Raw genomic sequence first — 14,074 nt, 5'->3', positions numbered from 1 at the left:
GGGGGGGCAGTGGCAGGACAAGAGGCATTCATGCCTGAGACATGCACACACTCAGGAAACTGCAAGACCCCCGACCCTTAGTGAGCTGGGACGCCAGGGCATCCACATGCTGTGTGCACAGTAGGCCCCCATCAATGGCAGCAGATGGCTGGGTGAATACACAGTCCCCAGTATTTCAGGGATAGGGCCTTGGGGGCTGGCAGAGGAGTGGGGAGAGCAATCCAGGGAGGAGAAACAGCTTGTCACCAGGCCCAGAGAGCACAGCAATTCAGATGCACTTGGTAAGATGCCATCTGCAGCACAGGAAGTGCCGTGTCTGCAGCACCAGCAGCTAGCTGTGGCCTGGGGCATCCTCACAGCTCCCCGGAACTCCAGCAAGGCCCACCTGCTGCCCTTCCAGCCCTGACCCAGGAGACAAGACAGGGAAACAAGGCTGTGCCTGAAGGAACAGGGTGCCGAGTGACATTCCTACTCTGGTGACTCCCAGTGGCAGTGATATTCTGGCTGGAGAGTAACCCATGAACGCTGCTTTTATGGACAGCTGTCTGGGGGCTCACAACTATCCTCAGGTTTGGACAAGGCCCCGATATTCTCCACCTCCTGAATATGTGCACACCCCAAACTATGCCCCCAAGCCATCACTTGCCCCAGTAAGGGCAAACCATTACTTCCCCTGCAAAGCAAAGACCTAGGATTATAAGTATCATTACTGTCATTATTGTGCATTTATTAGGTGCTGGTCTCCCCTGAACATTTACCTACAGTCAGCCCTCCATCCGTGTGGGTCTTGGCCACAGACAGCAAGGGCTGACGGCACACCGTCTCATGCCATCCTCATCCCAGCCTGAGGGACAGCTTCTGTTATCCCCACTCTTCCCCCATTTTGCAGGGGAAATTGAAATCCAGCCTTTACTCATGGGCTCTAAGAACAAGGTTGACCCTCCGCCCTGTCACTGCCAAGAAGCCCGCACCTGCCCTGTCCCCATCTGGAGCAGGACTCCTGGGCTCTTGTTCTTTTTCTGCCACAGGCTGCAACATCACCCATGGCCTCCCTGAGCCTCAGTTTCCTCTTCTGTAAAACAGAAGCCCCAGTGGCAGCTGCCCTTTGTCAGGTGCTCATAAATGGGACTCTCGACCTCCCACTGGACAGGAGAGGAAACTGAGGCTGGAGGGGGGTTGCTTTGTCTGAGGCAGCCTCTTTACAGGGCCAAGGCTGTGCAGCTCCTGGCTCCACATCCTGCCTCACGAGGGGGCTCTGGGCCCCCCTTCCCAGGCAGGCCATGGTCCCCTGAGAGACCAATACAGGCCTTGCAGTGAGCTCAGCTCAAAGTCCTGGTTCCAGGCCACTGCTCTATGCTCAAAATAAAAGCCTCACTTCCTGGGGACTTGGGTTGTGGTGGAGAAGCCTCAGCCCAGGCCAGGCTCCGCACTCCAGCCACCTCCCTGATGGCCGAGTAGACCTCCTATCATTTACAAGCTAGAGGGTGGGGTTCACACCAGACCAGAGGAGAATAACTCAGTTCTGACCCTGGGGCTACAACTCCTGCCCTACCCCCACCAGCCTCCCTACCCCTTCAGGAAGGACACAGGGCTGTGGTGGTACAGAACCAGGCTTCTCTGCCCAGCCCGGGGGCATCAGGCATGAAGGTGACAAGTTCTAGCAGATTATCACCCTGGGTTTTCCCCACCTGGCAGTTGGGGCCTACTTTTAGCCCCTAACAGATGAGCTTTTCCAAGGAGAGGGGCCCCTGTGGTCTGCTCCCACAGCCCACCCCAGCACTCACCTGCCAACCTCCCATTCCCCCAGGGCCACAATACCTAAACACGTTCACACGGTCATTTTTGAGGCAGGGACCACTGGTTCCATTTAACAGATGAGGAAACTGAGCCCAGACAGCAAAGGCACCTGCCTGCTCACGGTCACTTCACCGGTAAGTGATGGAGATGGGCCTGTGTTCTTTTCGATCACAAATCACTGCCCCCAAAGTAGAGCAGAGAAGGGATTCCCAGGAGCTCTGGAGGGACAAATCAGGAGGGCTTCCTAGAAGAGGAAGCTTCTCATGAACTGAACTATAAAGATGAAATGGATAGAGAGCTGCTGGGTGAGGAGAAGGCGTCTCCGACAGACACAACACCCACGTGTCCACTCCCTGACTTATTCCGTGCATCTGTGTGTGGGCAGCAGCATCCTGGAGCAAGTCGGGGACCCTGCTGGACCTCTGTTTTCTCATTTGTAAAGTAATTGGATGAGCCAAGCAGAGAGCCACCATCCTTTTAGCTATGAAGCCTTAAAGAAGTGAGAGGCTCAGCCCAATCTCATCCCTAGGGACACCTCCACCTTCCTGTCCAGTCACGCCTTGTGGCCATCCCCCTACCCAGCGTCACAAGCCTCTAGCATCTCCAAAGCGCCATAGAGCCTGTCCTACCTTTAAGCCTCCACTCACCACCTGGCCCAATTTCCCAACATGCCCAGGCAGACTGCCACTCACTCTAGGACTCAGGCCTCCTCCAAGAAGCCTTTGCTGCATCCCAGAGCAGGGATAAGGCCCTTCATCTGTGCCCCACAACAGCCAGCAGTATCATCCACTGTCCCTGTCACAGTTGTTCCTTGATTGGAACCCCTTAACTGTGCCCTGTCCTGGGGCTGGACACACAGAGGTATACTGTATTAGAGAATGTGTCTGCGTTCAGCTCAGGGCAACAGAGGCTCCTTCTTTGAGTCATAAGGGCTGTGTTACTTTTTGTTTTTCCTAGTTTAAAAGTAGTACACTTGAGCAACAAAATAAAGTGCCATCAGATCCTAACCCAAAGTATACGATAAAGATCCATGAGTCCCTGCTGATGTAAGTAAATCAAATATTTATTTACACATATAATAAATGATGAGAGCAGACAAATCTATGAGGCATTTCAAATAATTCCCGTGGCTCCTCTGTTCTCGTTGAGATGGGGTCTGACTGCCCACTGGTTGAGTTTGGGCTGCATAGGGTGACTTGCTTCCAAAGAATACAGTGTGGAAAGGGAGTTGGGCAGGGGGAAATGGTAACTTTCCAAGGGGGAAATCTCAGCCAGTGCTCCAGGTCACCATCGACAGTGGTAAGTCATGGTGCCAGAATGTTCACCTGATACAATGAGCTGAGAATGGTATCTCCCTCTGTGGTCTTCCTCCCAGAAGCACGTCATCCCAGCCTAATCATGAGAAATTCCAGCTGAGGAATATTGGACAAAATGCCTGACAAGTACTCCTCAAAACTATCAAGGTCAGCTGGGTGCAGTGGCTCACCCCTATAATCCTACCACTCTGGAGGCTGAGGTGAGAGGATCACTTAAGCTCAGAAGCTCAAGACCAGACTGAGCAAGAGCAAGACCCCATTTCTACTAAACACAGAAAATTAGCCTGGCGCCATGGTGGGCACCTGTAGTCTCAGCTACTGGGTAGGCTGACACAGGAAGATCACTTGAAACTAGGAGTTGGAGGTGGCAGCGAGCTAGGCTGACGCTGCTGCACACTGTAGCCCGGACGACAGAGACTGTCTCCAAAAAAAAAAAAAAATGGCAAGAAAAACTGTCAAGGTCATTGAAAAAAGGCAAAGTATAAGAAACCGTCACAAGAAGAAGCTAAAGGAGGCACAGAGACTTAAGCGTACCGTGGTGTCCGGGTGGCCCCCTGGAACAGTAAAAGATTAGGAGAAAGCTGGGGGAGTATGGACACAGCCTGGGTTTCTGCAGATAACATCACATCAAAGTCATTCACCAGGTGTGACAAATGTGCTGTACCAACATCAGATGCTAACGACAGAGAAGTAGGCACTGGACACACAGCAACTCTCTAAACCAGGGGTCCTCAAACTTATTAAACAGGTGGCCAGTTCACTGTCCCTCAGACTATTGGAAGGCTGGACTGCAGGCTCCGGGACGAGTCAGCTGCTAAACAGGACAGGCAGCAGTGACAAAAACACCCAGAGGGTGGGATAAGTGTCCTAGGCGGGCTGCATGTGGCCCGCGGGCCGTAGTTTGAGGACACCTGCTCTAAACCTTGTTCACAGCTGTTTTGTAAATCTAATATTATTCTGAGTACAGCTAATTGTGCCAAATGTGGAAAATACAGGAAAGTAGAGAAAAGTCGAGCTTTTGCAATCCTACAACCCAGAAGACAACCCCCATTAGTGTCAGCCCTGTTCCCTCCTCCTCTAGTTGGATGTCTCCTGGGTCTCCACAGTTGAAATCACAGCAGGTGTAAGTTTTCTATCCAGATGATGCCTTCCCCCTGGGGGAATTCCAGGCAGCTTGGGGAGAAGAAGTCGGGGAGGGATGTATTTCTGAGCCAAAGGGTTTTCTGGGGGTTCTCCACCTCCTGCCATTGCCTCAGGATGTGCTTTAGGTTGACGACAAGCCAGGACCCAAGAATGTTTAAAAAGTTCTCTGGCATCCTTAAGCATGTGCAAGTTTAGGCGATTAGAGATCCTCTAGAAACCTAGCAAAATAGAGAAGGAGGCTCCCACAGCCAGAAGTCGAGGACCCACTTTCCCCGTCAGACAAGAAAGGATCCTTGTGTAATAACGGCCCCACGGTTTGATAAAGTGAGGTGCTGTCTCAGGACGGCGAGCGCCTGATTTAACCTTCCCCAGAGGGGCCCAGTCCACAAATAGCTCACGATGTACACAGTTGTCACCCATGGCTGGCTCCAGATGACAACTAGCATGAGTTATTGGCACATCTGGACCACAGCTTCTCTTTTTCCATCCAGATGTTCAAGGTCTTGACGGCACACCTGCTACCCGACCTATGGGTGACAGGAAAGCTCCAGACCCTGCCCTTTCAGGGAAGGAGAGCAGATTCTCTCCAAGGGGACTGGTAGATAATCCCCACCCTCTCAGAGCCAACAGAGGACACAGCCCAGAGACGGCAGCCCGGGCCAGGCATACAGCATCAAGGTTATTCTGTTCTTTTCGCTCCTTCCCCTGCTCTACAACATCCCATGGTCCCCCCCGACTCACATTACAGGAGTCATTCTTCCTGGGGAGCAATGGTGCCCCATATTGACAGACATTTTTAGTTATCACAGCTGGCGGGGCAAGGGAGGCAGCACAACTGGCATCTGGTGATCGGGCAGGGAGAGGCCAGGGATGCTTCTAAACCTCCTACAACACACAGGTCAGTCTTCCATGACAAAGAATTATCCAGTCCAAAATATCAATAGGGCACTCTAGGGAAGATCCAAGTCCTTAGATTGTCACTCAAAGTCCTCCTCACCTTCTCCTTCCCACCTTCCAGGCTGGTCTCTGTCGTGTCCCTGTATGAGCCACACACACAAAGATACACACATACACACACACACACACACACGCACGCACACGCATTTACTCATCTGTTCCTCCTCCCCTTCCATACTGCCCACCACCAAACTCTGCCTGTACCTCCTGCCAACGACACCACCTACGAGACGTCTTCCATGATCACTGGGGCCCACACACTCTCCAGCTCTGTGGGCAGGAGCTGGTTATCACATAACCACTTATAGGTGAGGACTTCAGAGGGTGTGATCAAGAACAACCTCAAGAGGGACACAGTCCAGAGTTTTCAGGGCAGTCTCCGGACCCAGGCAGCCTGCAGATGGATTGGGCTTGGCCTGCACAGCATCATGTCCCTGCTGACCCATCTGCCCCTAAGCAGTCACTGACATGACCCGTCTGGACCCTGGAGGCTTCAGAGTTTGAGAGCTCTAGTCATTCCACAGTCCCTTTCCCCTAACTTTATAAAGGGGAAACTGGGGCCCAGAGAGAGACTTACCCAAGGCTACACAGCCTGTTAGTGGCAGAGCTGGGGTAAGGACCCAGGGATGCCCCTGCCTACCACTCTGTCCTTCCAAGATTGCTGCACAGTCTTAGAGACTGGGCACAAGGAAGCCAAGGGCTCATTTGCTTCACTCAGCTCTTGTGTTGACAGGAGCTGGGCAAGACAACCTCTGAGCTTCCCCCAAAACCAGAGTTTTGGGATCTGACAGCTAGACTCCAGCTGTGCTGACAGCAGGTGCTGTGTCTGATGCACAACCAATAATAAAGCACTCACTACGTGTCAGGCACTGACTTGTGTGCTTTGCAGATATTAACTCCCTGATCGTCACAAAAACCCTATCAGAGAAGTATCATTATTCTCATTCCTGTTTTTCTAGATGAGGAAATGGAGGTTCAGAGAGGTTAGGAGTCTGCACAGCTAGGAAGCAAGGAAGCCAAGTATTGCACTCGAGAGTCTGATCCAGGGGCTGTGTGCTAACCACGCAGCACTGCCTCTCTGAAGGCTATGCTCTTGGCGGAGCCCTGCCCACTCTGCCTGTGACAGGAAGCAGATGCAACCAGGTCTGAACAGTTTTACAGCAGCCCGCTGAAGCTTGTGGATAAAGGCCAATATTGAGGAAGCCCTTCAAGGCTCATGAGGGAACTGTTAACCACAGGCCCTGAGTCACCCTAGAAGGAAGTCGACTAGGTCTGGGGGAGCTGGATGTGGCCAGGAGTTGGGGGGCGGAGATGAGTCTGAACAGAACAGAATGGAGACCCTGACCTTCAGCCTCCCCAGACAGAGTGAGAGCCTTGGCCTTGGGGGCTGTGACTTGCCCAGAGCCAGGCTGGCGAGTTAACAGGAGACAAAGGCTTCCCTCCTGGGCTGGGGCACACCAGCTTCCAAAGAGAAATGCTGGGGGCCATTATCTTGGGTCAGGCTAAGCAAACCGCCCTACGCATTAGCAAAGATCCAAAGTTTCCTCTGGTGAGGAGAAGGCGGTGGTTTGACTGAAATATAAGCCAAGAGGACAAGGCTCCTGCTTCCCCACTGGAAGCACTACGGGGAGAGTCTCACTTGTCCCCTCGAGAAGCCCTAACCTATCCAGGCCTGTGGCCAACTTCACATCCTGGCAACTCTCCCAGCCCAGGATTCCCCCAAGACTCCCAGTCCCCAGCACTTGCATGTCTGCCGTGCCGCTGCCCCTTCAAGTCTGCTATTTTGTCCCATTCTACAGAGACAGAAACTGAGCCTCAAACCGAATGTCAGTTACATTTGCTCAGAAGAAGGGCCCCTGCTCCCTCGCTGCTTGTTCCAGGGCAGCTGTAGAGTCCCCTCTCCCAACTTGACAGAGGGGGAAACTGAGGCCTGGAGCAGGAAAGGGATTTCTCAAGGGTCCCACAGAGAGGCAGAAAACAGCAATCATCCCACCTGAGGGGCTCAGTAGATAAGGGACCATAGACACACAGACACACCCACGCGTGCCAGTCCCCAGCCTGCCTGCACACTCACCACATGGTAGATAGCCAGGGCAGTGGTGGCGATGCGGACATTGAAGCAGCAGCAAGTCTGGCGGATGGCGGCTGTGCGGGGGGCCATGGTGCTGCTGTCCCTCCTCTGAGCTCTGAGGGAGAAGGAGCCTGGAGCCCAGAGCAGAGCAGAAAAGGGGAAGCTGCCAGCTGCCCTCCTCACTTCCTTCCTGCCCCTTAGATAGGCAGGGGCAGAGGCGTCACAGCTGGGGCGTGGCAGCTGGAGGGTAAGGGGAAAGGGCCCAAGCCTGCCTCCGAGAGGCCCCCCAGCTGCTGCCACTCCCAGGAGGGCTTCCTGGAGAGGGCGGACCCTCACTGCGCCAGGGCTCTGGCAGTGTGGGTTCACACACTCTGCTTACACCACCAGCCTGGGAAGCCAGGACTGTAGCCAAATCCATTTCCAGACAAGGAAACAGAGGTCCCAAAAGGTCAAGGCACTCACCCAAAATCCTAGTAGTTTGTGCTGGTGGCAGGATTCAAACCCAGATAGGTCCAGCTGCAAGAGTAGTATTTATTGTCTAGTAAGCATTTCCCACATGTTCTGAGCGAGCACCTGGATTAACTCCTTTGATCTGCTTCTCAGCTCTTTGAGGGAAGTACTATTATTATACCCATTTTACAGCTGAAGAAACTGAGGCTAAGCAAGAGGCGATCCAAAGTCACACAGGTAGGCAATAAAGGAGTGAGGATTTGAATGGAGGCTGGTTCTAGAAGTTGCCCCTGAAGCACCTCTTTTTCCTCTAACCCATCCCATCTCTGCTTTGGGGAGAAGCGTGTTTGTCCTGAGCACAAAACAGGTGTGTAGGCTCCAAACCAGGACAGAAGAATAATACTGAGCAAATCCATTAACTGTGTGTCAGGCCCTGGGCTGGGCACAGCAACTGGGAGACCCTCAGTCAAACCTCCCTTGGTGTGCCTCAAGGCTTTCTGGTACACAAAATCAGAGAAATTTCCCACTCCCCACCCCCCACCCCCCACCTGCCTCGGGAAAAGCTGGAATTAATACTCCACAACTAAAGCAAGCTACCCCAGGATCCAGACTTCCATCTCAGGGACTGTATTGCAATTAAAGAAGAGAATACAAAGCAAAATTCCTGGAAGAAGCCTTGCTTTGTAGGGACGCTTGAGGGCCCTTGCAATGCAGAGCTTCTAACTGAGGATAGACAGGCCCTTCCATGAAGCCCCACCCTCCTGTGAGATCGTGGATTCTGATTGAACACTGCTGCAGGCCATCATTTCTGCCACTGAGAGAGGTTATAAAAGCTCTCTAAGCTCTTGCCCCTGGGCAGAAGTTGTTCTGCTGGACCCACAAAACTGAAGGACTTGATCAACCCCTTCTTCTTCTGCCAATAAAACCAAGGGGACTCTGTAAGCCTGGGGCTCCTGGGAGGGAGCAGCCAAGCCCTTCCCCCATTTCATTTTTAAGTCTGTTTCTTTTCCTTCATAGGCCTTATTTTGACCTGACATCACAGAAGCGTGAGATAGTGCAGTGTTAAGAACTTGAGTTCTGGCTGGGCGTCCGTAGCACAGTGGTTATAGCACCGGCCACATATGCCAAGGCTGGCAGGTTTGAACCCGGCCCCGGGCCAGCTAAACAACAATGACAACTGCAACAGAAAATAGCCAGGCATTGTGGCGGGCACCTGTAGTCCCAGCTACTTGGGAGGCTAAGGCAAGAGAATCACTTAAGCCCAAGAGTTTGAGGTTGCTGTGAGCTGTGACCCCACTGCCCTCTACTGAGGGCAACAGAGTGAAACTCTGTCTCAAAAAAAAAAAAAGAATTTGAGTTCCACAGGCTTCTGGCCTGGGTTCAAATGCTGGCATCTTCTGGGTGCGTAGCCAGAGAAACAAGAGAAGTCCTGCCTTTTCCAAGAACAGCATTGTCAGACCAGGCGATTAGGGAAGCAGGGGCCAGCAGAAACCTGAGGCCACACTGGAGAGTCTGCATTTAATTGTTTCGAGAAGTCGTCTGAAGATTTTGTACCATAATAAGTGATCGTCATTAATAACATTGACTCGGTGGAACCAGAGCGGCTCTGGAGCCACTTCCCAAAGGGAGGGATGAAATGCTCTGAAGGCATGTGGGATAATTGCATGCGGTTTATGGATGAACATGTTTCGTTTTTATAGTAATAAATTCATTTTAATGTGCATTATAAAAATATACATAACTAGGCCATGAATTCTGTGATTTTCCATTTATAGGAGTAATATAGTCTCATTTTAAAATAGATGCATTTAAGTGAAAAAGTAGTAAGTCTATTTAAAGAAAACATTAAGGAAGCCACAGCCTAGGAGGCGTGAGGGTGCGGCAGACAGCCATAGAGGTGGCGTGGGCAGCCGCTGGAATTCTGGGGTCTGGGAAATCCCGGCTCCCCACTTAGCGGCTGTGTGACCTCAGATAAGGTGCTTGATCTCTCTGAGCTGTTGTTTCCACCTCTGCAAAATGGGGGAGCAGAAGTTTGCCCGGCAGGGCTGCGGTAAAGGTGAAATGAGGTCACGTGGACGCATCTGTTTGTGTCCTCCCTTCCAGCCCCTCCCTGCTCCTCCATCTCAGCCACACTCAGGCTGCTGGGAGGAGGCAGAGCTGGGCTTTCAACCTCGGTCTGTGGTCTGTGTGATCCTGAGTCCTGGGCCGAGCAGTGGCATCCCCCCAGGCACTATCTCCTTCAGAAGCAGCAGAGCTCTGCTGAAGGCATACCTACCTCAATGGGTCTCCAGCCTCCAGGACATGCTGGAGTCTTGGCAGGGGGCTTCGTCTTCATCCCTCCAAGCTTCCTGAGGAGGAAATAGCAAATAGCTGTTATCCCAAAGGTCATTCCTTTTGGCCAAGGCCACTGTGGTAGGCACAATAGTCCTCCTCTCCCCACACCCCCCAAAAATACCCACTTCCTAATCCCTGGAATGCATGCATACGCTACCTTACATGGCAAAGGGACTTTACAGGTTGATGAAAATAAGGATTTTGAAATGGGGATATTATACCAGATTATATGGGCGAGGGAAATGTAAACAAAAGGGTCCTGTATGTGAAAGAAGGAGGCAGGAACGTGGGAGTCAGAGAGAGACTGGAAGAAGCAACTGCTGGCTCTGAAGACGGAAGAAGGGGTCATGAGCCCAGGAATTCAGGTGGCTTCTTGAAACTGGAAAAGGCAAAGGAACAAGTTTTCCTCTAGAGCAGTGATTTTCAGCCTTTTTTATCTCATGGCACTCTTGAACCTGTAGTTGAACTTCTATGGCGTACTTCGATTATGTTGATCAAAAACAAAGAGTCAGGGCGGCGCCTGTGGCTCAAAGGAGTAAGGTGACAGCCCCATATACCCGAGGTGGTGGGTTCAAACCTGGCTGGCCCCGGCCAAAAACTGCAAAAAAAAAAGTCATAGTTGAACTTCTATGGCATATTTAAATTATGTTGATCAAAATAAGAGAGTTAAAAAAAAAAGAATATACTTTCTGTGCTTTGAACTTCTGGGCAAAATAATTGAATTAGTGATCATGAAAAATTTTTCACGCATACCAAAGTTTTTCTCTCGGCACACCAGTATGCCTTGGCACACAGTTTGAAAATCACTGCTCTTGGGGCTCTGCAAGGAACGTCGCCCGGCCGACACCTTGATGTTAGCTCAGGGAGGCCCATTTTGGGCTTCACTAAATGAATGTTGTTCTAAGCCACAGACACAGCTAATACAGTTGCTCTACAGAGCCCACACGGGAGCCTGCACCCCCTGCCACTGGGCCCCAAGCACACTCCACGGAGGCCACAGTCCCACCCACGCCAGTAGAGCCCCCGACTTCCTCTTTGAATAACCCTGGCAAGTCGGGAACTTCTCTGAGCCTCAGTTTCCTCCTGCACAAGGTGGGGATGACAACACCCCTCTCCCTGTCCGTGGGATTAAACAAGAAAATGCCCGTACAAGTGGAAACAGCGCTCAGGCCCTTACTTATGTTCTGCTCTTTCCCATTACAAAGGCTAAGCTGTGAGTTGTCCAGAACACTTCTCATGGCCTCTGGGCTGACGTGGAACTCTCGTAAACTTCTGCAAGTCAACCCCGGAATGCATCAAGATACGGACGGGGAAATGTCCCACAGCACAGCACGGCAGATACAAACTACTTGTAAAACTGTCCTTGTAAACATGATCTCCGACAAAGGAGTCTTGTGAGACTCCCTGACTTCAGAGGTGATTCTCACATCCTAGAAAGTCATCTTTAATTCTGAAAAAGTCTGTAACTCCGGTTGGCTGTCCTGTTTAATAATGTGTTGCCATAGTATAATATTAATATTTAAGCAGACGCCTCTGTTTCTTCAAAGGCAGAACTGCTTGTGAGTGGCTTTGTTAAGTCAGAAGAACATCACTGGAATTTCCCTTCTCACCACATGCCTGGAGGTAAAAATAAAACCCATGATTCTGCCAGGTTTCATATTTAAACAAAGAGTTTGAGAGTATTGTGTCCTTTCAATTAACCCAGATGTACGACTGAGGAGGGTCTGGGTCACGGTAAGGACTGGGCCGAGGAAGCTATTTTGATTGTAATTATTACTATGATGATTTCTGTAGTTAGTGAAGGCCTTTCTCAGCTAAGCCTCCCAGAGGGCAGCATAGAGGCGTCAGCCTGCTCTTGCAGACGAGGGGGCAGTGGTCTGCCGCAGGACAGAGGACTGGTCCTCCTTGGGGACAACTGGGAAGCACGCCAACAATCAGGGTAGCTCCAGGTATCTCTCCTCCCAGGAGACTCCTGGGTGCCCTTGTGGCTCGTCCAGGCTGGAGGTCAGCTTCCTGCCAGACCACTGTCCTGATTTCCCCCTTGGCTGCCTTCCTCACCCCTGTGCTGCCTTATCAGTTTAGGGCTGGGGCCTGTCCAACCAAAGGCCTAAAAATATGAGAATGGACACAGCACTCCCTTCTGTCTCCTGTTCCCAACCCAGCATGCCACTAGGCCTGGGACCTGCACATGCAACCACAGGTTCCTTCCCTACTCCCCTGTTCTCTGGAGGGGATCTAAGCCTAGACCTCAGAGGGTCAGTCTGGCAAGGACAGCCATGGGCCTGGGGTCTGGGCAAAGCCAGGCCCTCCACTGACCAGTAGCTTCATCCAGTGGGCAGGCAGGGAAACTGACCTGAGGCTACCTCAGATACTCCGAAGAGGCTGTGCCTCAGCCAGGCTATCCAGCGGTCCCTGCCTGTACCCGGCTGTACCTGGGGGCACAGTGACACCATGTCTGTTGATGCTCCAAAAGGCTGTCCAAGGCAAGGGCACTGATAGTCAGAAGGGGCAAAGGCTGAACCATGCCGGTGTCTTGAGGCTGAATGTCAGCTCTGGACATTCCCCAGGGTCCAGCAGTTTGGACCACAGGGGAGTGACCCCTGTGGTATCTATGGGGAGCAGATCTCCAGCGCTGATATCTGCCCAGCCTCAGCCTCACTGTGGGCTGCGGGGTGGGAATTGTTATACTACGTCAGGGTAGCTACAGGGACTGAAGGGTCACCCCTGGTAAGTACCAGTCAGTCTCTGGAAATCAGTCTCCTTTCCTCCCAGCTATTAGCCCCACCCTCATGAAAGAACCTCAGAGATCCAGGCCCCCTAAAAAGTGGGTGGCTAAAATAGCATACCTGCCATTAACACCACAGTAAGAATTGCCTCATTAGGGTATTTCCCCCAGATAGGGGATTTTTATTTAAAAAAAAAAAAAACGACCCCCTGCTGAGGGTCAAGTCTGGGGCCAGACCCTAGGAGACTTTTTTTTTAAAGGTGAAGCAAAGAACTACTATTTACGGTTTTGCCAATGTGCTAGGAAACCGCCAGTTCTCCTGATTTAAGAGGGACGGACTTCACAAACACATGCTTTCTACCAGTTGTCCAAACTCCCTGCGTCCTGCTGGAGATGCAGCTGCAATACCTGGAGGGTCAGCAGCCCTTTGGAGAGCGGGAGGACACAAATCATATTCTAAGGCTAGTGGAGAGGAGAGACAGAAAGAGCCCAGGCCTCTGCTGGTGTCATGAAGCCTCTGTATAGTCCTGATCCGCCTTCCTCTGGACGTCTTGTAGCGTAAGATAAAGAAATCCTGCCTTCTGACTTTATCTACCCAGTAAGAGGCTTGCCAGTGGTGCTGAGCACATATCAGCGTGCAGGACAGACAAAGTCCCCGCTCTCACAGAGTGAATGTGTTGGTGGGGGAGGCCCTACCCAGGGGCACACATAGACAAGGTGATCCCTGCCAGTGATGATTCTCTGTCACTTTGTTCTGCCATCTCCCTAGCCTGCCTTCTGGTCTTGACTGGTGCACAGAACTGCTATGGGCTTTGGACGGCCACCTCCACACTCCAACCTCCATTTTCCTGTGTGTAACAACAGGGAAGGGTCCGAGTCTAGGCTCTCTGAGGCCTGGCTGCCCTCAGCCAGGGCCCGGGGCCAGGCAGGTGACTCTGAGCAGCTGCACCCAGTGGCTGGACGCCCTCCAGCCCGAATGAGGCTGTTGCTGCCCTCACATTCCTCGGTGCTGGGTAAACAGCTGGGACCCTGTCAGCTGGCCAGGCCTCCTGACTGCAGCACTTTCAGGGCCACCAATAAATCTCCAGCAACTGCTGACAGGTCTGTCCCCGGCCAGCTGCTGGATGAAGAGCCCAATTGTGACCCAGGCCTCTCCTGCTGGGCATGGGGCAGGTTGGGAGGCCAGGCCAGGCCAGGCTATGAGGGGCCCCTGCTACTGTCCTAGGAACACTATCCTTGCTCTGGGGACCCCAGCTGCTGCCATTCCCTCCCCAGGTCAGC

General features: G+C 52.2%; 1 protein-coding gene across 1 annotated transcript in view; it reads right to left on the bottom strand.

Annotated features, from left to right (window-relative positions):
- Positions 1-7,457, bottom strand: part of LAPTM5 (lysosomal protein transmembrane 5) — a 23,013-nt gene extending 15,556 nt beyond the window's left edge. Inside the window, exon 1 of the mRNA XM_003800758.3 lies at positions 7,288-7,457. Coding sequence (XP_003800806.1) covers positions 7,288-7,374 — 87 coding nt within the window. The 5' untranslated portion in view covers positions 7,375-7,457. The remainder of the gene's footprint in view (positions 1-7,287) is intronic.
- Positions 7,458-14,074: the final 6,617 nt, after the last annotated feature.

The sequence above is a fragment of the Otolemur garnettii genome, unplaced genomic scaffold (assembly GCF_000181295.1).
Source record: "Otolemur garnettii isolate 467f Iridium unplaced genomic scaffold, OtoGar3 scaffold00184, whole genome shotgun sequence".
NCBI lineage: Eukaryota > Metazoa > Chordata > Mammalia > Primates > Galagidae > Otolemur > Otolemur garnettii.
Note: the sequence above shows the minus strand (reverse complement) of the source record. Positions and strands in the feature narration are given on the sequence as shown.